Source organism: Perna viridis, chromosome 5 (assembly GCF_037379345.1).
Source record: "Perna viridis isolate PV_CMFRI_1.1 ecotype Kerala chromosome 5, ASM3737934v1, whole genome shotgun sequence".
Taxonomy (NCBI): domain Eukaryota; kingdom Metazoa; phylum Mollusca; class Bivalvia; order Mytilida; family Mytilidae; genus Perna; species Perna viridis.
The window spans coordinates 546425-574329 of record NC_142449.1 but is presented as its reverse complement, the minus strand read 5'-3'; the positions used below and the strand labels follow the sequence as shown (position 1 = coordinate 574329).

At 33.5% G+C, this 27905-nt stretch overlaps 2 protein-coding genes and 1 long non-coding RNA gene across 8 annotated transcripts in view; 1 reads left to right on the top strand and 2 right to left on the bottom strand.

Annotated features, from left to right (window-relative positions):
* Positions 1–349: 349 nt before the first annotated feature.
* On the bottom strand, positions 350–19247 carry LOC148615509 (uncharacterized). 4 transcript variants are annotated; one of them, XM_088581772.1, is made up of 5 exons: positions 19091–19247; positions 14018–14048; positions 9478–9994; positions 8071–8884; positions 350–2468 (listed from the first exon to the last, which is right to left on the bottom strand). In XM_088581772.1, exons 3-5 carry the CDS (start codon positions 9923–9925, stop codon positions 1454–1456), a joined length of 2277 nt encoding a protein of 758 aa, XP_088437898.1. In that variant the 5' UTR covers positions 9926–9994; positions 14018–14048; positions 19091–19247; the 3' UTR covers positions 350–1453. The 4 variants fall into 4 exon arrangements, with proteins under 4 accessions (XP_088437898.1, XP_088437896.1, XP_088437897.1 ...); XM_088581770.1 differs by lacking the exon at positions 14018–14048 and having other exon boundaries at positions 19091–19246; XM_088581771.1 differs by lacking the exons at positions 14018–14048; positions 19091–19247 and adding an exon at positions 11593–12275.
* On the top strand, positions 5622–15690 carry LOC148615510 (uncharacterized). Its single transcript, XR_015921998.1, has 3 exons — positions 5622–5853; positions 11922–11974; positions 12834–15690. It is a non-coding gene; the product is annotated as an uncharacterized LOC148615510 (long non-coding RNA).
* A 1169-nt stretch (positions 19248–20416) lies between the features above and the next one.
* Positions 20417–27905, bottom strand: part of LOC148615508 (beta-hexosaminidase subunit alpha-like) — a 31115-nt gene continuing 23626 nt past the window's right edge. For all 3 annotated transcript variants that reach the window (XM_088581769.1, XM_088581767.1, XM_088581768.1), the window contains 4 exons: positions 26985–27075; positions 22607–22711; positions 20791–20908; positions 20417–20565 (listed from right to left, as the gene is read on the bottom strand). In XM_088581769.1, the coding sequence (XP_088437895.1) occupies positions 20446–20565; positions 20791–20908; positions 22607–22711; positions 26985–27075 (434 nt within the window). In that variant the 3' untranslated portion in view covers positions 20417–20445. The remainder of the gene's footprint in view (positions 20566–20790; positions 20909–22606; positions 22712–26984; positions 27076–27905) is intronic.

Sequence of the window (27905 nt, the reverse complement as noted above, 5' to 3'; positions counted from 1 at the left end):
AATCCAGCATTTTGAAAACATCTTCTTAGGTATACTTGGAAGATGATTCAATCGTTTTTTACACAGCATGAGGTATCTCTACCTAGGTGTATCGTCTTTTCCAGAGTAACAACGATGTAAAATGTTTTTGAGTCGGAATTTTAACTAAATATGGGGAATAGAAGTTCAAAGGTTTTAATGCTATTGTACACTGGTAATAACCTCGAATTGAGGGTTTCCAGAAGATGTTTCTAATTTTTCAGGATTCATATTAAAACGAGAAAAAGGAGGATGAGTGGCAATTGGAGCGAAATAACTGGATGAAGTGGATCAATTCACATACTTAGGGAATGTCATAAAATAGAAAATATAAATTACATGACTTTATTTTAAAATAAAACATTTTAAAATATCCATTTACGAACTGTATGTATTGTCAAAACAATATGGTGATTCATTCTAATAGTCAACCCAGAGTTATCTCTCTTTCTACACCATAATCGTACGGTTTATTTTGTACTGTGCAAGAGCAGGAAATGTAGCTAAGTTTAGAAACAATGTCATAGATCATTTAAAGGAAAATAGAGTAAACATCCATCAAGGGTAATTTTGAAATAAAGTACATGTTCCCCAATTGTCGTTCTTTAGATATTTATATGTAAAGACAGAAAATTAAACATTGTCTTCGAATATTAGAAAAAAACTTACTATTCAAGCATATTCATTTATCCAGAAACGGAACTGTACTCACGGTAGTTTTACCGCTAGATTCTTTCTGATCATTTCTGCTTCGTTATTTCACTATATGCAAAGGACTTGCAGAAAAAAGGCTATTATTTTTTGTAAGGGTTTGAGCAAAGCTAGCAATCAACCGAGCCTCTTGAACCTGATAAGAAGTTGAGGCTATAGAGAGTATTCATAGCAACAGTCGTAGTAAGATTCAAAACACGAGCCTTGTAGTTTCAGAGTCTATTGCAACTATCATGTACAATTGAGTGGAACCAAAAGTAAACTTTCCCGTTACCATTTAAACCAAAGTTGGGCAATATTGGCTCTGTATTTGCAAAAAAAAAATATGCCCAAATGTGCTTTCCCATACTTTGGAAAAAACATCACCATAGTCGCTCTTCGGATAATCGAACTGAAGTAAATCGCCATTTGTAAGGAATATTCTGATCAACAAATCTTTAAAATTTCAATTATAAAACCGCGTAGTTTAAGAGGATTTGATCTTTTAGAATAGGCCTATTAAATATTAAGATAGCATGTGACCGCCATATTATTTCATCAAACAAAGTTGATTTAATGTAGAAGATCATTCATTTACCATTCATACCGAGTTAATTAATATATATTAAGTAGTTTAACGGAGTGGATCACAAAAATAATTGTGTGCGACAGATGAAGTACAACACCGGGTGCTCAGCAGGCCCAGTTAAAGTAAATTCAGCTGGTCAATTCAAAACATCCATTACTAATAAGTTGCGATTTGCATTGCCTTTCTCTCTTGATATGAATTAATTTCGTTTTCTGTTTGCCTTTGTATATCTTCAGTATGCCTGCGTTTCATCCAATCTTGATAGGCCTTATCGGCCTCAACTGCACGTTTAACGTCACTATCGTTTGCTCCTTTTGAATTCGACCTCATCAGAAGTCGTGGTGTTTGAGAATTGTTACTGCGTAGACAGTCGTTCTGAGATAATGTCACAGAACTTCGGATAACTTCTTTCCTCCATTTTTCTTTTTCTTCCTTATAATTTTGTCGAATTGCTCGTTTTTTCCTTTCTTTATCTTCTCGTTTCATCACTTCTTCCTGCCATTTTTGATTGTTGTCTTGTACTGTTGGTCTGATGTTGTCAGTTTCGTGTTCCATCGCCTTGAGCTGATTAAAGTCAGCTTTTAGTATTTTCCGTATCAGGGCTCGTCGGTCATGTTCATGGTCCATCCACTCGTCATACGAGATGGCGGACATGAGGAGTTTTTGACGTTTCTCTTCAAGAAGTTTCTTCTGTGATTGAAAATCTTTCATAGATTTAATTCGCTCTAGATTTGGCACTCTTTTATTGTTTCTTCGTCTATCTAACCAATCTTTATACGCTGTCAAATTATATTCTGCTGATGGATTCCGTGCGTCACCTAGTTCAGTGCTGCCTATTTTTATAAGATCGTGTATTGGGCGAGTGATTTTATTCGGCGTCCTTCTGCTCTGTTCTTCTTTCTTTTTCAGCCATGCTTCGTAAGCTTCATTATTCGCCTCAGATCCGTTACCGCTATCATCGTCCTCATCACTGTCTTCATCGGTACTTGATAAATCAGCACGAACGCTTTTCCCAGAAATACGTCTTGTTTCAGACCATCGATCGTGAAGAACACCAGATCGTTGTTGAATGGAATCTTGATGTTCACGTCCTGGTGCTCCCCGGTTCGCCACCATGTTTATTCTTCTTTTCATTACTCTAGAAGCATCTGGCAAGTCGTTGATATCTTGCCTTAATAAATGTATAAATAATAAATTTAGTATTAATAAAGTATCATTCCTTGAAGAAAGAAGAAATAGATTGTTGAAATTCGTAATGGTTCTTGGTTGTACCCCAGAATCTGATGTTTATGGCCTGATAAACGAAACATCAGTAAGGAAAAAAACTACCTCCTCCCAATAAAAAGAAACAAAAAAAAAAAAAACAAAAACAAACAAACAAACAAAACGGTGCTTTCACTCAAACTAATTTAAACTGTTCGTTTATGTGTGATCACTTATGTGTTTGAAACTTCGGTATCACGCATACTACTTCCACTAGAAGCTCTGGCTGTTTACTGACAATTACTATTGTCTACTATTGTTTAATTTTATGGAAAACATATGTTGCAGTTTAGGAGAAATATATTTAATGCGTGTATTTGGAAGTCCCATGGTTCACATTTGTATACCAAACTGACCTCTTATTTTGCATCCTAGTAGTATGAAACCTTAGGTTAGGACTTTTGTTAAAAACATGTCTACGCGTAGTCATATTATAATATATAAATGAAAACAAACTTGAAAAAGGTCTATACAATCCAATCAAGTGTACAAATTGTCGAGCGAAAATCAGACGAATATATTCCAAGGACTAAAAGACTCCACATAAAACAGAGAGCTTGGCCCAGGTGCACCGGTAGGGTAAGCAATATATGCTTTTCTAGAAACACCCGCCGAGTTGCTCATAAAAGTAAAGTCTGGGGTAGACAAAAGAGGAAAGGAAAACTATGACACATTAAAAAACTCAGTTTTCATGGTGCAGATGGATACACCGTAACGATCCACGAGTTCATGATGACGACCACAAATCTTCTGTCGTGATGACTTCCATCTTGTAGCAACATTACCAAAAGCCTAATTGTAAGAAGTCTAGCGCGACGCAAATAGTCTGCGTTGTTATGACAAGCTCTGGCCTAACGTATGCGTAATGATATGAAATCTCAATACGTTTGTGCTGTAGGAATGTTGCCACAGATGAAAGGAAAGTTGACAATATAGAATGAAAAGTCATCGCGACTGTCGTATAGATTGGTCAATAATTTTCCTCAAACATCGATCTCTAAGTGTAGATCAAGAAATAAGGCTGACTTCACCGTGTCTGTAGCATCCTTTATCTTCAGTTCTTTGGGGGTAGATGAGATGTATCAAATCCTCGAAACTAGGATCGTTTAACGATACTACGCCATCTATATAGCGGAAACTGAGATTTAAGGGTCTAGCTAAACAATGTGCCTTCTTTTGGATCAAATCAACTATAAAGTCAGCCGCATAAGAGTGAATGAATAGGTCAGCAAGTAGCGGGGCATAATTTTTTCCAATTGGAATGCCGACCGTTTGTTGAAAAATGCGTCTTACACAATGGACAGATATTGTCGATAAAAAATTCCAGCATTTTGAAAACATCTTCGGTATATTTGGAAGATAATTTTGAATTATTTTTTTACAAAGTATAAGGAATCTCTACCAAGAACTACATATTTGTATCTAAGTGTACCGTATTTTTTTTGAGTAACAACGATGTATCAGGTTTTTGAGCCGGGATTTTAACTGAGTATGGGGAATAGAAGTATAAAGAGTTGAAAAAAATCATTGGTGTTACTGCTATTGTGTTCTGATAATAATCTTGAATTGAGGGTTTCCAGAAGATCTTTCAAATATTTCAGGATCCATATTTAATTAATAACACTACGGGAGTAATAAGTGTCATAGTAGGACTAGAGACCATCTTTGACAGCTGCGAGGTTAGAACTTAAAACGTTTTGAAAGAGGTTAGGTGGTACATTTTGCAGATCCAACTATGTATGGATGCTTCTGGAATTTAGGAATCCAGTACATAGACGGTAGATCACACAATAATTGTCTTTGGTAGAGAGACCAACAGAGGATAGCACAGATTCATGGTTTTCCCCTATATCTTTTTCCATTTTCTTCTGTAGTCCTCCGCGGCATCCATAAAACTTTAAACTTAAAATTCTAATTCTAATTTATGGAGCGTGGTTCCTTTAGGAACCTTTAAATGGGACCTTACTGAAAAATTCGTTTTCGATGATGTTTAAATCTCCCGTAATGACGTGAACAGAAGGACCATATTTGAATGAAGTGTTTTAGCAACAGTCAAGTAGTTTAGCCTTGAACTCCTCAATGCCGATGTTCTATAATAGGGTTTAATAATTGAAAATTTTGGATGCAATGGTTGAAGTTTAGATCTATGAATAATAGGTATAAACTTTTCTTTGAAATACAGGGGAATTTTGTTCGTAGCGTTTTTTGTAATGGAGGATGTTAGCTAAATTAATTGCATCTACACCTTTGTTGACAAACGGTAGTGGAAGAAATGATCGTTTTTCTTCATCTCTTTTACCTTATACACAAACTGATTTAAAGAGTCTGTGGAAACGAATATCCAAAATGATGGCCACAAGTCTGTATAATGATGAGATGATTCAGAAACAGGGGTGTCGAGACTTTTTCGAAAGGGATTGTAGTAGAGTGAGAGAGTAATCAAGAGAAGGAAGGTTATAGCGGTAATCAAAAGAATGCAATCCAGGGACAAAGACCGGACATTTGATCTTGTTGATTAAAATGTTGATAAACTGTCGGAAATTTGGTGGAATTAATGACTAATATCTACATATAATAGCATTAAAACATATGATTTTTCAACACTATATACTTCTATTCCCCATACTCAGTTAAAATCCCGACTTAAAAACATTATACATCGTTGTTTTTTTTCCAAAAAAGATGGTACACCTAGATACAAATATATAGTTCTTGGTAGAGATTCCTCATACTTTGTAAGAAATAATTCCAAATCATCTTCCAAATATACAGAGGAAGATGTTTACAAAATGTTGGAATTTTTAATCGACAAAATATTTGTCCAGTGTGGTGGACGCGTTTGTCAACAAACGGTCGGCATTCCAATGGGAACAAATTGTGCTCCTTTAAATGCTGAACTATTTGTTCACTCTTATGAGGCTAATGTGACAATGCTGTATTTTACGGTCTTTAGAAAACAATAAACACTATCTCAGGTTCTAATAGGTTCTTTATTCGTTCAAAGAAAGTATGGTTATAAAACCCTAATTAAATTTATGAAATTATGGCGCCCAAGGTGAATTCATCAGAAGTATTGGTTTAGTGTACTGTGTAGCGACAACTTTGTTTACCTTGCGCAATCACCTGTTTAACCTGTGTGTACACCTGTGATACGTCAGACTACTACTTTACTACGTCACGATGTCTAGCTAGCTATAAACATTCAACATGTGATCACGACGACCTGAATATTGACTTCCGGAAATTCGTTTTTGTCAACAAACAGAAGCAGACAGATTTGTTCATCGATTATGGTCAGTAATTGAATGTTATTTGTTTGTGTACGCTTATGTTTTGTAAATGTCATTTGTCTTGTGTGTTTACAAAGTAACTGTCATATTTATTTCATAAATATTTGTGTTTAAAATACCGAAAACGAACTTTGTCATTTTCACACAGAAACATGCAGTTTTTGGTCATAGTTTAACACCGTTGTAAATTTACGTTTAGAAACTGCATACGAATTATTTTGATAACTTATCTGACTGTGTATTATCGAACATAGTGATTATTTTTGAGACAATTTTACATGGGTATTATGAATTTGTACTTAGACATTTTCACTTGTGTGTTTGCATAGGGTCACAACCCTTTATATCTGATCTGATCCGAAAGAAAAGATATCGTTTAGCTAGACCCTTTAATCTCAGTGTCCGCTATGTAGATGATGTATTATCTTTAAACAATCCTAATTTCGGGGATTTGATACATCGTACCTACCCCCAAATACTTTGAGATAAATGATCCTACAGACACTCATATCTCACACCTCATATCTTGACCTACACTTAGAAATCGATGGTAAAGGAAAACTATTGACTAAACTTTACGACAAACGTGATGACTTTTCATTTAGAATTGTCAACTCTCCTTTCATCTGTTACAACATCCCTTCAGCACCTGCGTATGGAGTATTTATATCACAACTCACACGTTATGCCAGAGCTTGCCGAAACTACGCATGTTTTTCATGACTGGAGATGACCATCGGATCAAATATATAACTACGTAGACTTTTTGTATCGCGCTAGAACTCTAACAAATAGGCTTCTGGAACAGGGTTATGTTGCTACAAGATTGAAGTCATCACTACAGAAGTTTTATGGTCGTCATCATGAACTCGTGGATCGTTATGGTGTATCCATCTGCAACTGATTTATTCACAGGGTCATTGTTTTCCTTTCCTCGTTTGTCTACCCCGGACTTGACCTTTTATGAGCAATTCGGTGGGTGTTTCTAGAAAAGCAGAAGACGCTTACCCTACCGGTGCATCTGGGCCATGCTCCCAATTTTTAGTGGAGTCCGAGTTGCTCATTTGCTTTTGTTACTTTAGATGTATGATTTTATTTACTTTATGCTCTTTGTTGTGCATGTCTGTTTTCCATGTCTGGTTTTTTGTCCCTGAATTACATTCTTTTGATTACACTGGTTCCCCTGATTACTCTTTCCCGAACGATGACCGCGCATTTGTGTGTTTATTTGTTCTTGTGTTTTTCCGGCATATACTTGACTGCATAATTGCATTGTAATCCGTAGATTAAGTTGTCAATTTGCAACTTATATCAACATGACTTCTTGTGTAAAAGGTTTCGTTCATAAAGGTGTTAGTGAAGAACGAGTCGGTCATTAAAATGTTGCATGCTTTGAAATTTTCCACTTCCACATTTTGATAGTGTACAATGTCGTTCGTCATTTCTTGGGGTCAAATATATCAACCAAAGTTATAGAACATGGTTTTATTGCTATGAAATAGTCAGAATTTTTACACTGGAATAGATAATCAGCAGACTGAACGTGTGATTGGGTAAACTTTGTAAGAATTATTGGGGCACTATTCAACGGGTCATAGTTTTTCTTTCCTCGTTGGTCTACCCTGGAATTGACTTTTATGAGCAACTCGGTTTGGTGGGTGCTTCTAGAAAAGCAGAGGACGCTTACCCTACTGGTGCACCTGGTCCATGCTCCCAGTATTTAGTGGAGTTTGAGTTGCTCATTTACTTTTGTTACTTTGTATGTATGATGTTAGTTACTTTATGTTCTTTGTTGTGTGTGTCTGTTTTCCATGCCTGGTTTTTGTCCCTTGATTACTTTCTTTTGATTACCGCTATAACCTTGGTTCCCTTGATTACTCTTACTAGTTACGATCAGCTGGTGCGTGAAATGATTATTAAAAAAGAATTTTATACACACAAATCAGAAGTGAGCTTTTGAACAATACTTTGTCTGTCTATCTGCTTGTTTAATTAATTAATCTTTGTAGACGTATATAAACCCTAAAATGTGAAATTGAAAAATTGAATTGACTACGGGAATTTTTCTTCAGAATGAATGTTTATGAAAAAATTAAAATGGTATAATTCTTTGCAACCAGTGTTCACACATTTAAAAAAAATAATTCAATAACATGCATGTGATGGTCACTTTTGGTATTGTATACTGCCAATTCGGAGCAGAATTTTAATTTATCTTACCTATTTTTACGAGAAAAAGAAACAAGTTTTCCAGATCGACTAGACCTGAATGACACGTGCTCATCTTGAACTAGTGGGCTCTTCGATTCGTCTGGTGTGTTATTCCCTTCTAATCGGCTGCTAGGCGGCGCAAACAGCATTGGTGTTGTTGAGATGTCTTGTTTAGCGGGGACTGGTGTCGTTTGCGTAGAACGAGAAATTGCTTTATCATCTGAAGCAAACTTTAGACAGGATTTTTTCCTGAGCAATGGTAATGGTTTGCATGTTATTACGTCATCCTCGATAGTTTCCATTTTTGTAATATTTCGGAACTTGTAGTATCCATTTATTTTATGAGTTTGTTTAACAGGATTGTTCTTGATATTTGCGTCTTGAATTGAAACCCAAGCTACAGTTCTGTTGGCCTTAGGACTCGTAGTTATGGACTGTCTACTCAAATAGTATGTTTGTGGCCTATTCTGATGAATTTTAACTTTATTCCTCCCGTCTATAAGAGACTTAGGTCTTATCAATTGTTCTTTATTTAGTTGAATTGGTTTACGTTCAGGAAGCTGAAATGCTGATCTTGGAATTTTAGATACTTTAAATGCTTTGTCACTGCCGCGTAAGTTTAGCTGCATAATTTTCAGACTTTTCTCGCACATATTTGAGGAACAAGCTTGTGCGATATCAAGTGGAGATTTTCCTAAAATGTCTGTAATAGTTATTTTTGCTCCATGATCCGTAAGGTATTTCATGATGATCAAGTTGTCTTTCGCCACTGCTGCGTGCAGAGGTGTTCGACCGAACTGCGTAGTGCCATTGATATTTACACCTTCAAAAAATGTCATATAATAAAAAATTAAATATTGATTTCTTTTTAAATTTTTCATAGATTAAGCAAATAATACCTAATTCAACCCCCTGTGTTTCTTTCATATACCTGAATTCAACCACATAGTACATACTATATTTCACCTGAGACACAGTAAGTAAGGTCGGATAACTATTTTATCTAAGAAAATATGTAATAAAGTAATATATTAGTTTTAGGCAAAATAATACCCAAAGTAATAAAGCACTCTATAAACAAAGGAAAATGCACATAGCTATTAAAATGAATCTATCTTCCAATATTCCAAATTTATGCTTTGTCTCATGATGATAAAAAAACGAAAGTTATTAGTCAACGTTCGTAATTATAATTGAATTTTAAAAGTAACCATTTATATATATGATGCATCCGATATTGACCAGAAGCGATAAGCATAATTTTATGAATAAAAGAATTTTTATAAGCGTGATAATACCGTTGGTCAATGAGAACCTTATGGATGCCATAAAATTTTAAAAGGCAAATAATGACGTTTCTCACATTTGCTTTACATTTTCATTCACATCAAGAACTTTTGTGATGAATGTACATACCAACAGATATAAGCATATTGCACATGCGTAGTAAACCTAGATAACTGGATAGATACAGAGCAACACATCCGCGGTCATAAACAGCAGCTTCCAATTTCTCGTTTTCATCAGCACTAATTATCATGTTTCCTTTCATATGGACGCTGCCATTGTGGTAAACGCTTTCAATGTTATTTTTGATGACAGAATTGAACAAAGTTTCCCATTTGTCAAGAATATGCATTTTGAGAATATAACCATCTTTAATGTTTTCTTGTGTCAAAAGTTTTTGATGATCCTGTAGTTTTTCTCCATCTGGGTAGAATAGTTGGTAAATATGGGAAGGTACTCCCGCATTTATCTCCAGTCTGGCCTTAACTTCCTCTATATTTATGCCAGAAATCAAGTTTCTCAGCGTACACACGCTTTCATCAGGTAGAATGACGAATAATTTAAACGTGGTTGTCATTTTTAATCATGCCATTTTACATTTCACTATGTTTGAAAAGTACTGCTATCAAGAATCTTGTTCCATTTCCTGTAAGTACATTTTAATAATATTAAGTACACATATTTTGTTTAGAAATCTCTGACCGTATCACGTAATTCAAATGTTGTATTTTCGGGCTTTAAAAATGATTCACGAAATGACCTTTGACCCCTTTCCGATTTTAATTTTAATAGTTAGACGAAATTCAATAAATATTAAAACAAGATCAGGTCATTTTAATATATACACATATACCATGTTGCAGAGAAATTGGACTTTTGTTGAGGAATGTTTTGTTTTATTATTAGTGCTGGGGATATTTATTAAGAAATTTCATGAAGTAATTTGCTTTGTACACTTTGGAAGCTCTTTTTTTATTTTATAATCAACTATACTAAATGTAAGTGCTATTCGTTTTTGCATGTGATGGACTTCAAAGCAATTCGATAATGAGTTTTTTAATTGTTAATATCTAGTAAAGAATATTTGATCAGATAATAATTAAAATATCTTACATAAAAAACTAATTTGTCAAAAAACTTTCCAAGTATTTACGTATTTGATCAACGTCAGGGAATACTGAGAAAAAAACTGATCTTCAGATTTTCCATATCTTGTCTTAGTCTTGACAGGCGAGTTGATATTCTGCAGGTTTTTCCCAAGACTTGGTTAAGTCGCGACGGGATATCAAGTTATTTTCCAGATTTACCCCGAGTCTTAGCTTGTCTTGATGGGAGAACTGATATTCTACAGATTCTCAATCCGGATTTAGCTAAGTCCTAATGTTCTCAAGATTATCCACTATACTTGGCTTATTCTTGACCGGACGAGGATATAACATTCTCCAGATTCTCCGTAATGGTGAACCTGATCCATCCTCCCAGTTTTTAGTGGAGTCCGAGTTGCTCATTTACTTTTGACACTCTGTATGTATTATTTTGGTTACGTAATGTTCGTTGTTGTGTATGTCTGTTTTCCATGTCTTAGAATTACATTCTTTTTATTTGTGCTAGAACTTGATTCAATTGATTACTCATTCTCCCCCAGTCTTGGCTTAATCCTGAACTGACATTATCTGGATTCTTCCTACAAACTTGGCTAAGTCTTGTAGGGAGAACTTATCTTCTCCATATTTTCCCCTGTCGCAGCTAAATCAGATTGTTTCTTTGCATGTCAATTATTTTGTGCAATTGTCATTTTGAAACAATCATCACAAGTGACATAGGTGTTGTTTTCCACATTCAATAATTGCATAGGATAGACAACCAAATCACAATGAATTAGCATATTTATACACAAATAAGGTTTGAAAAGACCGGAAATTGCAAGGCTCTGTTCGTTAAGAGCCGGATTCATTTGTCGTCGCTCTAGTGTTATTGTGTGGAATACATGATATAAATAAAAGTGTTTTCATCAAAACAAACTACGATATTGTTCTTAAGTGGCCGGTTGTTGTCATCACAACTTCAAAACACTTAAAACCTTCGAAGGAATATTAAAAAAGAATACTAAGTAAACTTCAGAAGTACAAGTCAATATCTTAACGAGAAAAATATCGCTTGCTGTAGTATCACCCTTTCCCTTTTCACTACACAGTCTCATAAGCATGTTTATATACAATATATACAATAAACGTAACTACTTACCTTCCACGTTCCTTGATTTACAGTATGGAAATATGTATTGCAGACAAAGGTAATGTATGGTTGGTTACACTGAGATAATATCTGTTATTGTCAAATAATAATCTCTTCATTAAGTTTCCATTTTACTTTCGAATTATTAAAGTCTCTATGACATTTTCGAACCTAGTGTGGCAATTTCAGTTCTTCATGCGGAACCATGCCTTTTCATTAAAATTATTAAAAAATTGTAATAATAGGAAGTACTAACTAGTCTGATTTTCACTCGGATTTTCAATTTGTTATTTTACTGGCAATAATATATACACTTCATCCATATTTTATCTTTTAAGCAAAGCTGTACGGGTATTGAGAGATGTTTAAATCACGTCCAATGAATAGCGATGTAAGTCATTTGAGTTCTATCCTATAGACAATATTTACAGTAGTTACATTCAGTGAATTTAATAACATAGACATTTGTAATTACATGGAAAAAGGAAAAGCGAGAAAAATATTTGTTAAATCACATTGACTTAACACTTAAATATGTCGCAAATACCAATGAGTGAAAAAGAGACAAAACAAATGACTGAATTAAGACATTGTTAAATCACAGTGCGGTAAATTCACAACCCTAACCCAATAGTTTGACATTTCACAAATTACCAGGAATAATATGTTATTTAAAAAAGATGTAGAGCATTTCAAATGTATTTACATTTCTAGTCATCTAAACAAACAAAAAAAAAGGAATGTTTTTCATGACTGGAGATGACCATCGGATCAAATATATAAATATGTAGACTTTTTGTATCGCGCTAGAACTCTAACACATAGGCTTCTGAAACGGGGTTATGTTGCTACAAGATTGAAGTCATCACTACAGAAGATTTATGGTCGTCATCATGAACTCGTGGATCGTTATGGTGTATCCATCAGCACCATGAAAACGGGTCAACGGGTCATAGTTTTCCTTTCCTCGTTTGTCTACCCCGGACTTGACTTTTTTATGAGCAACTCGGCGGGTGTTTCTAGAAAAGCAGAAGACGCTTACCCTACCGGTGCACCTGGTCCATGCTCCCAGTTTTTAGTAGAGTCCGAGTTGCTCATTTACTTTTGTTACTTTGTATATATGATTTTAGTTACTTTATGTTCTTTGTTGTGTATGTCTGTTTTCCATGTCTGGTCTTTGTCCCTGGATTACATTCTTTTGATTACCGCTATAACCTTGGTTCCCTTGATTACTTTTTCTTATTTTACAGAAGACCATGTGTTACTCGTCCGGGGAATCTAACTTGTAACCAACATAGCACTGACTAAACATAGCATACATAATTCAAACGAAGTGAAATTGAGTTGACTCGAACTCCGTAGTATTGTTTGTACAATACTAGGACGGTTTAATATCAGGATTTGAAAATTGGAATTCCTTGTACAACATATCTTTTATTATATCAGCGACGATTACTTCAATAGTTCTTAAAAGAATCAAATTACAAGACTCCGTCATTATTTGATAAAGTTGGTAGAGCCCTTTTGTAATTAACGAACCAGCACCAACAGGTGTAATATCAGAACTGTTGGGTAGACAGATATCTATTATAATATGATGGTAACGAAAGTGAAGTGTATTAGGACACGTCCAATTGCTTGTAACTATTAAAATCATTCTTAATAAAAGTAAAAAAATATTTTGTACTTTAATAATACTTTTTCATGTAACTGACCAAATCTAAAACATGTAAAGTAAAATACTCACAAAATAAATTAACGTACTTTTCAAAATATGTTTTTCCATAGAAGCGACTACTATTGTATACAAACGTAACAAATATTGAGAAATCCAGTCAGAAAATAAAAAGTTTTCTAATGTTGTTCGCTGGTTTTAAAAATATTTTGGAGACAGGTCTCACAGAAAAATATTTTTTTTAAAGATATCAAACTGTGAAAAGTGTTAAATCGTTAAAATACACATTACAATACTAGTTTTTTTTTCCTTAAATCAACGTATGGAATACATTTATAGGTTACTGTCATGCTAAAGCATAAAGGGTGTTTAACACACAAATTACTACTCATATCTATAGTGCGAATTTCCGGTATTCTGTACGGGTGTTTTAAGGAGTAGCCTCTCATTAGCAGCATGAGAACCTAAGTAGAAAGATCTACATCCAAAAATAATTGTATACAAGAAGATCTCAAAACCAAAACGTAGCGTAAGAGGAAGCACCGAAAAGTTCTTCCAAGCGCAATACGAGGAATGAAGCCTCAGTGTTTAGGGCTTTTGAAATTGCAATACTATAAATTATGAAAAATGTATAAAGGTTGGGAAAAAAGCGACAACTGTGAATTTAAAGATTTGTATACTTATAATATCTTTATTTGCTACCGCCTGTACTATTATTGTGTCACATTTTCAGAAAATAATCTTTAATTACATACTTACGTCAACAAGGTACTTGAAAGCAATGTTACAGCTATGGAAACAATGGTAACAATATAAAAAATGAAATAAAATGTATTTTTCCAACTCCTGTTTTGCAATATATATGATTGGTATTTTTGTATGTACAATATATGTGATTCGTATATTTGTATTTACAATACATACGATTGATATCTTTGTATTTTCTTATGTTGCAAAAATACGATATAAACAGAAATAACAGAATTGTTTACGAATGGAGGAAACATCTGACGGTGTGTTTTAAAGTGTATGATGTACCATAAAGGAAAGTTTAATCAACATTCGTGTATTCATTTTAATATCACTTAATATTTACTTTGTTCTTCTCGATATCAGTATGTGTAACTACTGTCATCTAGTACAAGTCGACAGTACTGTTTCCTTTTTTTTTTTTTAATATAAACATCATAAGTGTTTGTTTTAATCATTACGGAATAAATAATTCCTTGCCATCTTTATATTCAATTTCTTCAAAATTACGAATAAGTTGCTAAATAATGATATAATGGTCTGTTTTAATCAACGCGGTGCACTGGTTGACCGTATCTAACCACGCAATACTGGGAAAATATCCATCTATATTTCATATTGTTCTAATATAGTGTTAATGATTAGGCATAATACCTTAACAAATATTTAGTCTATATTATTGTTTAACAAAGGCTGAACTAACTGACAGGATGGATTACGAATAGACAAATATTGTTTTTTCATTCCCGTCTCTTTTAATGCGCGAGCTGATTTATTATGACAGTGAGAATTTATTTTGTTTGAGAGTATTTCCTTCATGTGAATTTTTCCCACACAAAACATGAAACTTCTCAAACAGAAGTAATTGAAAAGTTAGAGAAATTACTATTGAGCATTCCAAGTTATTTAACAATATCAAGAATCGACAAAAGAAAATACCGATATCAATATTTTTTTTGGAATTTGAGAATTTGATCTTGAACTTGATATCACAACGCATTAAATGAGGCAACGAAAAGTAACATGGATACTCATTAAGAATTTTTATTGGTTCAAAAACAAATATTTTCATTGTCTGCTGTTTGTGTACCATGGAGACCTCAAAGACGTTTTTCCACAAAATAATTTCGCCGCTTTGTTTATTTTTTTAATTGATGGTCACCGACATTTGCAGTGTCACAAAATTCAAAACCGCGAAAACTCCGAAGCTTAACTCCTTGTATTATAAATGGGAGAACTTCTCGGTACAGGATATTGTCCTCCAATGTCAATATGTTTGGTGCATAGCACTCATCGTTTTCGGATTATTTACGGATCTTGAACTTCCTAAGTATTTGGTTCTTATGTTTCTGATCTGATGAGAGGTTACTCTTTGAAAAATGTGTACAGCATACACAATTTTGCAAATATTTATATGCTTGTAGTGTGTATTTGTATGTATGTTCATATGTGTCGCCGTTTTTGTGTACCAAATGATATGGACTTACCGACTGTAGACTGTGCAAAAGTTCAGATGTTTCAATAATAAACAAGTAATACTTTTGTTCAATTGCAGTCGTGTTGCTCGAATTTCTTGTCACATCAATTATGCAAATCAGATTTTTAAATATTTTCATTATTTCTTTTATATTAGACTTTAAAAAGTACAAAATAGAGTTTTGGTGTCTTTAAATGAAACTCGGATTAACAGTTTGTATTTGTATACAACTACTACCAAGAATCTAATAATTGTGTATGCTTCACAGGGCAAAGGTAGTTTTACTACGGTATAGAAGGCATAAGAACATAACCACGATACCAGATATGTTTTTGATAAAGGCGAACCCAATTTGTAATATTTACAGATGATGACAGAAACACCTACTCGAACAGTAACACAGATTTGATTTTCATCAACGGATATCACCATGCTAGCTCTAGACATGTCATTATTTCTTGTGCTATTTAATTCAATATAATGCGTTTTTAGGCCTAAACATAAAAATCGTCCTAACAGTTTATGGCCCTGTATATTGTCTCGTTCAATTTATCACGTTTGAAGTCTTCATGTTCATAGTCTCGTAGTGCAGTTGATCAAAGTGGACTAAAATTAGATTAAACTTTTAAAACTTTCTATGGACAAGAATTCACCAGTCTGATCATTTAAACCTTCTTTGATAAGAACACCCGAGTTGAATGGTTTCTAATAAGATCAATTATCCCAAGATTACTTATGTTACGTTGAAGTTAACTTTGTACATGAACTATTAACGAGATTAAAAATAAATAGTTTACCAATCTAATTTTGTGCTTCGACAAACACGTAGAACTAGATAATGTATGAAAAATTCATTTAAAGAAATTGAAATGTATGTTATAAGAGGGGAATGAAAATACGTTATTTATGTAAACATATTAAGGAAGAAGGTCTTAAATGTGACCAAACTTATCGTTTCCTACATATTGCAGTGTCACTTCGGCATGCAATATGACCTCTCATCATGCAACCTGTACACTAGTAATCAAGGGAACCAAGGTTATAGCGGTAATCAGAAGAATGTAATACAGGGACAAGGACCAGACATGGAAAACAGACATACACAACAAAGAACATAAAGTAACTAAAATCATATATACAAAGTAACAAAAGTAAATGAGCAACTCGGACTCCATTAAAAATGGGAACATGGACCAGGTGCACCGGAAGGGTAAGTGTCCTCTGCTTTTCTAGAAACACCCGCCGAGTTGCTCAGAAAAAGTCAAGTCCGGGGTAGACAAACGAGGAAATGAAAACTATGACCCGTTGAATAAATCAGTTTTCAGATTTAGTTTAATGGTGCAGATGGATACACCATAACGATCTACGAATTCATGATGACGACCATAAAACTTCTGTAGCTATGACTTAAATCTTGTAGCAACATAACCCTGTTCCAAAAGCCTATGTGTTAGATTTCTAGCGCGTAGTTGCGGCAAGCTCTGGCATAACGTATAAGCTGTGATATGAACACTCCATAGACAAGCGGTGAAGGGATGTTGCCAACGTAGACATTTTGATCAATTTGTACATCATATGATATTGAATTAAATGTTAATTGAGAACTTGGATGAAAGACTAAACGATGTGCTAAGATGAGGTCAGTGAACGACTCTTTGCTTGATGTTTGTGATTTATATGAATTTAAGGAGCGTGAAATGAAGGAAAATACTAATGCGTAAGATACGTAAGATAATCATTTCGTTTAAAACGGTTTATGGTAAAAAAAAAAGAAACAAAAAAAAAAATCCAATTTAATTACATAATATTATATGCAGATTTGTCAATTGTCATCCACCCATTCCTGTTTAAATCATTCCAGACAACCCGACAGAGTCAACATGTCTCACGATCTTTCCCTTGGTCCACGGATTTAGACACTTCTTACCCAGAAATATATCAGATTTTATTTATCAGATTTATCAAAATTTGCAGAAATATACATTTCAAAATACCGTAAACACCGAGGCTTCATCCCTTATATTACACACGGTAGAATCTCTCGCTAATGAATTTGACTTCCTATTTCGATAGTTTGGTGTTGAATACTTCTTGTGTTCAATTAAAGTTTGGATTTAGATCTTCCTATATATTTGATTCTTATGCTGCTAATGCGAGGTTACTCCTAAAACCAAGTGTACAGCATATCGAAATTTGCAATATATATATGATACGTATTTTTGTATTTATTTAACGTCATTTGACATTTTGGTATCCCCTTATTTTTCCTTAATTTTGAAGGCACATTATTTAAAAAATCAATTCATATTATACAAGTTTGATTTACCAATTATCGCGTTTGCCTTGATTTCACTTTAATGATACTCATAAGAATATTTACAATATCTACCAACCTTGTCCTACTAATAGTATAACAAACAACGACACATGTAAATAAACCTTACATCAGAAACATGCACATTTCATGACAATAACAACCAATACAGAGACATAAGAATGTTTTATAGAAAAAAGTTTACATAGTTTATTAGTATCCACTTCACAAGTTTTAAGTTTATGATACAGTTTTATATCTTATTAATGTTTATCTTTCTGTATAACCCACCATTTAAGTAGTACCCACACACGTATTCCTGTCGACATTTTAAACTATAAAGCCCACTTTAGAAATTAGATAGTAAATGATCGGGTATTATACACACTTTAAATACTTTCTGTACAATATATTTAAATGACATATATAGTATGCTATAATTCTGACAGTATAAATAGTCAGAAAAGTAGAGTGTTGCCCTCATGCTAGGTAGCTATAGTAACGACCACTATTCTGCTCTTTTATATAGAGGTAATTACTTCAAATAGGGAACAATATTCCTAGTTTCATATATTTATCGTTTTTACAGTTGTTCATTGACACAGGATTAAAATTTTCGCCTAGTATTTGCCATATATTATCTTTAGTTTTACTTTTCACATGTATTGGTTCAGGTACAGCTATTTCGGAATGTATGTTTTGTGATACATTTAATATATATGTATTTTTTGTTTTAGAAATGTTATAAATCGAAATATAGATGAAGAGAAAATAACTTATATACGAAAAAAACGACACCCTTTCAAATCAGAGCGAAGCTGTTTTTTTTTATTTTTTTAAATTAAAAAAAAAATTGTTTTTGCCCCAAGTATCATTTGAGCGACTTTGTACATATTAATAGAGGTTTTTATTGGACTTACAGTGTTATATTACAGAGTACCAGTTAAACAAGTAAAATTCTCTTCAAGAACGAATTTCGTGTAAAAGACGAAGCAACACTAAAAAATTCAAAATATTGAGTAGAAAAGTGCACTCACACAAATAAAGGTAACTACTAATTTTTTCTATATTCATTTTGAACGCAACTTGGAATTCTTATTTTATCATATTTCACAAACAGTAAGAGAGCACTATATAACTGGGTGATGTACGTAAAAACTCCTTATCGAAAGTGTAGTGCACACTTCATCTTTAGAACAGAGAAGGAAGAAATTGTTTCGTTATATCCAAGAGATGTACATAACACCATAGAACATCTAATCATGAGATCAATATAAGATGGATGTCTTACCTGTACATTCTACCTTCCCGGACTGAAGTGTGATAACGTCTAATGATATATCACCGATGCTATGTTTAGGTGATCATTCTACTGATTGACAATTCTAAAGCACACAAAAGATAGGAAAGTCATTTGTTGTTAAAACTCTCAACGTGTTTTATGAATAAGAACTAGGTTTAAATACCTATTTCTGTTTAATAGGTAGCAGATTAGTTTGCCAGACTATTTAAAAGGGGCCGAACGTGCGGTACAATTTAGATAAAAACGTAATTGTTAGAATATTACTATTTTAATTTCAGCAAGATATGATTCATTTCGAAATAAAAAATAATCTCGATCGGTAAATGCTTTTGAGAGCTGCAATTCTATTCAACTCGAAATGCTTATTTCTTGTATAAGTCAGGCTTTTAAAGGATAATTTATGTATCCTAACTGAAAATTGATATAAAAGAAAGGCATGTATCAATTGGGATCTATTCCATCTACTTATTATGCCCGTCCAATTTAAGTTTGTTTTTATAATGAAAGTGAATATTAATGATTGAGTAATGGTGATTGAGAGCACTGTTTATTTGTAAAACACGTCTTACTTTGGGTAATTATAACATATAATATGGAAGGTAACGATAGACGAATAGAACATTACACCAAAATTAATTAAGTCCCATTAGTCGATGATCTAAAATTTTAATTTGTTTAAAATAAATAGAGAGTTTAAATCAATAGAAATAAACAGTTCATCAAAACTTCATACAAATTGGTGAAAACGTTTTTACATTATAGTCCGAATTTAAGAAATGCTTTAATTCATTGTGCTTGGTGCAAAGAACGGACAGGCGGACAATGTGTTACCATAATGCGTCCCATGTAGAAAGATATGCAATTTAGATACGAATAACATCATCTTATGTTTTCAACAAAAACTATAGTTTAAGTTCTTTGGGGTAGATGCGCGGTATCAAATCCCCGAAACAAGGATTGTTTAACAACGCGTCACATATATAGCGGAAACTGAGATGACGACAAACCTGTCATACTTTTTGTTTTAAAATTCCAATTAACATGCTTGACTGGAGAGTTAAGAGAGGTAAAAAAATCGGGTGGTGAGAATCGGCCAATAGGTTATGTAACATACAAAACAGAATGTTTATTTGAACTAATCTACATGTACAGTAGGTTTTGTTCATTTCAGTTGTTGTTTTGATAAAAGGCACTGTAAATAAATCTATACTAGAAATGATTCAGTCATGGTAGAATTATCCTCTAGCAAGGGCAAATCATTTTAAGCAAAGCATTTTGTTTTCACATCATTCGTAAAATAAACAAGACAGCCGATATTTTGAAAAACATAATTTATTCACATATTATCTAAACGTCCAACATATAACAAACACTCTGGATTTAAATCGTAATAAAATAAACAAAAATAGAAAAATAGCACCAATAACACTGAAAGACAATCCAACGATGAAGGGTTCAAAAGTCTGAAATAGAATTAGTATAAATGTAATGTAGGGATACTGTCAATAAATGTTAACTTTCAGAATAAAAAGCATTCACACATATTTTATAGACTAATAATAGAAACAATGCACACATTAATTTGAAATTTAATATACATGGGTATCCGACATGTTTTGTTTTTGTAATTTGTAAATACTAATTACATCTCTATCTTTGATAGAGATAATAATCTGATCTGTACTTACATTTGTTTCATAATGTATCGTCTCAGTGTACTCTGTTCTGCTTTGTAAATGGTTATTTCTATGATTTTGTAATATACAATAGTCAGGTCCATTGATATGCCCAACCCGGAGACCACGCCTGTTAAATGAATATGGTAAGAAAGTGAATAATGATTTTTAAAACGATAACGTGATCAGTATAGACAATATGGAAATAAAACAATAATAAATGGACGAAATTTCAATGCCATATAAAAAAAACAAAGCCAATTAAAAAAAACACGAGTATGAAAGAAACTAAAAAAAAAACAACAAACAAACGTAGGCTTTACGTAATTGCACAGCACGGACTACACTAAAAGTTTGAAAAAGAATCCAGGTGCATCACAAATTGTGTTTCTAAAACGCTTGTATTGACAGTTATTTATTGGAAAGAGTAATCAAGGGAACCAAGGTTATAGCGATAATCAAGAGAATGTAATCCAGGGACAAAGACCCGACATGGAAAACAGACACACACAACAAAGAACACAAAGCAACCAAAACCATACATACAAAGTAACAAAAGCAAATGAGCAACTCGGACTCCATTAAAACTGGGAGCATGGACCAGGTGCACCGGTAGGATAAGCGTCCTCTGCTTTTCTTGAAACACCCGCCGATTTGCTCATTAAAAGTCAAGTCCGGGGTAGACAAACGAGGAAAGGAAAAAATGACCCGCTGAATAAATCAGTTTTCATGATGCAGATGGACACACCATAACTATCCACGTGTTCATGATGACGACCATAAAACTTCTGTAGTGATGACTTCAATCTTGTAGCAACATAACCCTGTTCCAGAAGCCCATTTGTTAGAGATTTAGTGCGATATAATAAGTCTCCGTAAATATGAAATTTCAATAAATAGATCAATTTGTAATGAAAGTGGGATGAACACATTAAATTCGTTAATAGTATGATAGTAAACAATAGTCATACGTCATAAGAGTTTTGTTTTAAACACCGAGCAGTAAGAGAAGCTTAAATACCGGTTTAAGACTGTGGTTTCCTTAATATCAGAATCTTTTGGATAGCTGTTATAATATGATTAGCGAATTGTAGACTGTTTTGTGACAAAACGCAAAGTGAAAGACCTAGTCAAATAATGTAAATTGCGTAAACAAAAGCGGTCGTCTTTACAACAGTAGTCACTATATCACTATAGTATACAAGCAATTCTATGAAATGACACAAGGAAATTAACTTCTATTCAAATTATTATATCAAGTAATGTTTCAAAACTTGTCCTCGACGATTGACATCATTTTTTTTCAGATCATGTAGTTTATCCTTTTTCACACAAAATAACTAAAGTGTCTGTCAACATACTGCATTTTAACTTAAAAAAATACATGTATATAAAGGGTAATAACAAAATGACTGACTTAATAATAGTCAAAATGAACAGCCAAAAATGGAAAGTATGTATTACAAATGGCAATTCTAGGGTAAAAACCGGAAAGTTAAAAACCACCACAATGGTCCTTACTTTCCGAGGACAATGGTGGGTTAAACTAGGTTTTATAGCGCTAAACCTTCCGCGTTCATTACTGTCAGTTATCTCAATATAAATAGACAGCATTAAGATGTAACAGGTCGAAATTGGTAAAATCATATATTATTGCAAAAAGTAAGGAAAAGTACAGGCAAATTGTGTTTTTTTATAAAGAAAAAAGGTGTTTTTAACATTCGTAGAGAAATGCAAAATAACTCGAAAAACATTATGCTGATTCAATTTGTTCGAGGTTTTCGTTGATTAAAACAAAACCGAAGAGGTACATGAAATAGTACATCACCTTAACATTCTGCACCGCTGTTCTTGTAAACGTCGACCAGCATATTCCTGATCTACCTGATTATAACTACTCCATAAACGTTCAGCTGCAGCAGATGCTCTTGGCCTGTAAAATGAAATATTTGATAGTCTTAGTCTTTGTCTATGCCAATGCTATTCGAACCTCAATCTGGACCATGAAAACTGATTTATTCAACGAGTCATAGTTTTCCTTTCCTCGTTTGTCTACCCAGGATTTGACTTTTTCTGAGCAACTCGGCGGGTGTTTCTAGAAAAGCAGAGGACACTTACCCTACCGGTGCACCTGGTCCATGCTCCCAGTTTTTAGTGGAGTCCGAGTTTCTCGTTTGCTTTTGTTACTTTGTATGTATGATTTTAGTTACTTTATGTTCTTTGTTGTGTATGTCTGCTTTCCAAATCTGGTCTTCGTCCCTGGATTACATTCTTTTGATTACCGCTATAACCTTGGTTCCCTTTATTACTCTTTCAATACATCCTGATACACGTAGTAAGAGTTATACTCTCATATCCGATATTCTGAAAAACAAGATATCTGAGTGATAGAAAATAAAAGATCGTTCTAAATTCATCAGCCTGACCAGACAGCTATCTCTCATCAGGTGTGCCTCAAGGTTTAATACTTTGACCTCTCTTAAATGTTGTTTTCATTAACGATATATCTAATAATCTTAGCTCTTCATGCAGCCTGTTTGCAGATGATACATCATTCGACTACACGATAGTCAGCAAATAGCAACGGTCATTAGTCGTGACTGAAATGTGTTGGATAAACGGGCAAAAAACTAGGCTCATGACTTTTAATGCGGAAAACTGAGATTATGTCATTCTCTAATATCGAAATACCGATATTAATTTTTTTTCTAAATGGAGTTGAAATTCCAATAAAACTCATCATAAACACCTAAGTATTACATTTACTAGTGATGCAAAGTGGTCCATGCATATTGAAAATATAAAAGCTAGTGCAAAAAAGCATCCGTGTATTAAAATTTCAATTGAATCGTAACATTTTAGAAAAAAAACTATATTTATCATATATTCAACATATGATATATTTATCATATATTTAACCAGAAGGTTAAAAACCACCACAATGGTCCTGACTTGGTATACGTACCGGAAGGTAAAAACCACCACAATGGTCCTTACTTTCCGAGGGAAATGGTGGGTTAAACTAGGTTTTATAGCACTAAACCTTCCGCGTTCATTACTGTCAGTTATCTCAATATAAATAGACAGCATTAAGATGTAACAGGTCGAAATTGGTAAAATCATATATTATTGCAAAAAGTAAGGAAAAGTACAGGCAAATTGTGTTTTTTATAAAAAAAAAAAAAAGAGGTGTTTTTAACATTAGTAGAGAAATGCAAAATAACTCGAATTCATAAATGTAACTTTTACAAACATTATGCTGATTTAATGTTATGCGTCACTCACTGGAAAATTAGAGCAAATTCAAACGGAGGCGGCAAGAATTGTAACTGGGTTACCGGTGTTTACAAAAGTTGAAAACGTACATAAAGAAGTAAATTGGGAAACACTAGTTGAACGTCGAAAACGTAGAAAATTACAAATGCTCTATGATATCGAACAAAAGCGTGCCCTGATACAGGGTTATGTTGCTACATGATTGAAGTCATCACTACAGAAATTTTATGGTCGTCATCATGAACTCGTTGATCGTTATGATGTATCCATCAGCACCATGAAAACTGATTTATTCAACGAGTCATAGTTTTCCTTTCCTCGTTTGTCTACCCTGGACTTGACTTTTATGAGCAACTCGGCGGGTGTTTCTAGAAAAGCAGAGGACGCTTACCCTACCGGTGCACCTGGTCCATGCTCCCAGTTTTTAGTGGAGTTCGAGTTGCTCATTTACTTTTGTTACTTTGTATGTATGATTTTAGTTACTTTATGTTCTTTGTTGTGTATGTCTGTTTTCCATGTCTGGTCTTCGTCCCTGGATTACATTCTTTTGATTACCGCTATAACCTTGGTTCCCTTTATTACTCTTTCAACCATAATTATAACATGCCCCAGAAGTATGAGACAACTGTAATGCGTCACTCACTGGAAAATTGGAGCAAATTCAAACGGAGGCGGCAAGAATTGTAACTGGGTTACAGGTGTTTACAAAAATTGAAAACACACATAAAGAAGTAAATTGGGAAACACTAGAAGAACGTCGAAAACGTAGAAAATTACAAATGCTCTATGATATCGAACAAAAGCGTGCCCCTGATATTTGTGTAATCTTGTTCCACCTAAGTTACAATCTTTTTCTAACTATCCACTGCAAAATAGAGAGGACATTTTATTGCCGTATTGTAGATTGTCTGTTACAAGGGAATCTTTCCTTCCACCTACTATTAAGGAATGATACAATTTCGATATTGCAATAAGAAAGGTTGACTCAGTATGCAAATTTAAGTCGGTTCTAACGAGGATTCAGGATCGATATATTGTACCAAAATATTTGTCATACGGACCTAGAAAGCTAAATATACTGATAACCCAAACTAAGATATTCTTCATCTTTTCTAAATTATGACCTGCACCGAGTAAATATCATCACAGATCCGCTATGTAGATGTGGTACTAACATTGAAGATGTTGACCACTATCTTTTCCATTTTATATGTAGTCCAAAGACAAACTTTGCTTAATAATTTAAGCTGACTATGTAATACCTATCCACTTAACGCAAACATTTTACTATCTGGAAGCCCAGAATTTTCATATAAAGAAATCATTTGTATTTTTCGGCAGGTTTTTCAGTAAATAAAAGGGTGGGTAAAAAAAGATTGGTTGTTGTATGATTTGTAAATGAAGCTGATACTTTTTTTCGTTTTTGCTGTGTGAATTGTCACCACCACACCACCTTCCCCAAACTGTTTTTCTCTCCAGATGACTTTTAGTTACACTCATAGCAATGTATAGTTCGTATATTGCTTCAACATCCTCTCTTATTCTATTCTATATGTATATTTATATATTGTATTTAGGAAAGGAATAAATAAGTATGATTTATTTTTGTCCAATCCATTTTGTTTTGAGCAAATAAAATATGTTTTAACTATTCATATCCAACTATCTTTAGTTGAAATACTAGTACAGTTTATAGATGCTTTTCTTATACCTTTAATTTAATTATTGATTAACATAATGAACAAGAAAAACAGTGAGAACCTTTCATTGCTTTACAATATCTAAAACTTGTAGTAAACATTCCGAAAATCATGTCAATCATGTAACTTTGTCTCAAAGTCAAATAAAGGTTTCAGCGCGAGGAAACAAGAGGCTCCCAAGAGCCTGATTTAAAATGTTGAATACATGCAAAAGCTAAAAAATGGTCAAACATCTTCGACAAAATTTGCACAGATGGTTATTTCATGAACATGGAATATTAATTATCAGTCTACTTATGTTAGCAGAATAACATGATAAAAGCGCAAAAGACCATTAAAAGAACAATCGACAGATTTGCACCTATTATAGACCTTCACATACTTTTACGTATATATTTTTTAAATTTTCATTATCAATTTGCCTTCGTTTTCTAAATAAAAGGCAAGAAATACTATAAAAACGTCAAAAATGACACTTTCAAGAGCCATAGCTCCAAGTAGGGTCGACATATATTTCTGAAATTTTCACCAAAAATAGATATTGAAATACTGAAAACTTTATTAATTAACTTTGATAATTAATCTGCTTTCGTTTTCTAAATAACTGGCAAAAATAGGAACAATAACTCCAGAATTAATAAAACGATTATTTTGAAATTTTCAGGGAAGCTAGATCTCTTCAAGCCAAAAAGCCCAAGATGTCTCAGATTTCTTTTTTCCGTAATGGTTTTTGAGATTTTAACAAAAATATATGGTTATACCCTATGTTCTATTTATAGTAACAGTGGCCATATTTTTTGGCAAGGGACCTTAACGGACACAATTTTGGGAGTTGACATAGTCAGTAGCTGGCGCTCCGTACAATATAAAAAGGAAGTCGCTCCGTCCATATTAATTCTACAATATAAATAGGAAGTTGCTGGCGCTTCATCCATATTAATTTGTAAAAGCGTCTTCAAATCAGCAATGTGCATTTTTATAGACATAAAAATTAGATGTACTGAAAATGTTATAAAATTTGATTTGAATGGAAACAATGTATTCTTCAAAAATCACAATCAACAGTTAATGTACACGTTTACGACGAAAAGGCATTAAGATATATATATTTTTTAAAAATTGTAATAATTTTATACTTTTATCATATGTAAAGCAGCTTTTTAAAATTGAATATAGCTTTCAGAACATACGTGTGGTAGGATCATCACAAGGCTAAATTCATATACAAACCAAAGTGACGACATAGCAGTTTCACTTGTTATGTATTCGCTCCATAAGCAAACCTCACCACCAAGAATTTTGTCTTCTACCTTCTTAAGTTCTGTTAAATAAATAAATAAAAATTATTATCATATTTGCGTTATAAATCTCTAAAGAGAGTTAGAATAGTATCGTTGATGCATTTATAAATCATGCTTTCTCTTTATGCCTAACTGTGGGTTGTAGCTACATTATCGTTTAAAAATCGTTTTAAAAGAGTACGGACTACCTGTCTTTCGGCATAAAAAAATAAAACAAAATGTGTGCATTACAGTCATATTTGTCTTATTGTCCCTCTATAGAAGGTTATACCGAGCAAGCAAGCTCTACAGTAAACGATTGAAATTGTAACAAACTTATTCGCTGGTTTGTGTTGGTTAAAAGCGAATTATTTTGGCATGAGTCTTTATATGTCAGCCAACCGGATGCAGTTCGGTACTGGCCACGCGCAAAACTGTTCCGAAGAATTTAAATAATGTCATTGAAATAAAACAAATCACCGGTACAGTATACATGGGCATGAGGAATGTGCACACCAGTATAGTTCTCCTGGGCATGAGGGATGTGCATACCGGTGCAATACACCTGGGCATGAGGCATGTGCACACCAGTATAGCACCGCTGAACATAAGGGATGTGCATAATAAAAATAAAACATTTTTTACCCAACGGTAACTCCGCTTCGTTTTTCTCTAAGAATATTTTATTTCCAGTCGATATCGACGAAACGTTCGTTTCTTATCGTATTTTCCTTCTTGCACAATACTTATTTCCGGCACGACAGTGTCTTTATAGTCAGAAAATAAACTTTTGAAATTCGAATGCATAGAAAATGTTTCCGTGCCGGGAAATTTCTTAGAATTTCGAGGGGAAGTAACACAGATTGACTCC

Excerpts from the sequence above, each read along its gene's own strand:
- LOC148615509 (XM_088581772.1), bottom strand. The coding sequence starts at position 9,925 with ATGACAACCACGTTTAAATTATTCGTCATTCTACCTGATGAAAGCGTG. Across the intron at positions 8,885-9,477 it reads CAATATGCTTATATCTGTTG|GTGTAAATATCAATGGCACT; the intron begins GTATGTACATTC and ends CATTTTTTGAAG. Across the intron at positions 2,469-8,070 it reads TCTTTTTCTCGTAAAAATAG|GCAAGATATCAACGACTTGC; the intron begins GTAAGATAAATT and ends ACATTTATTAAG.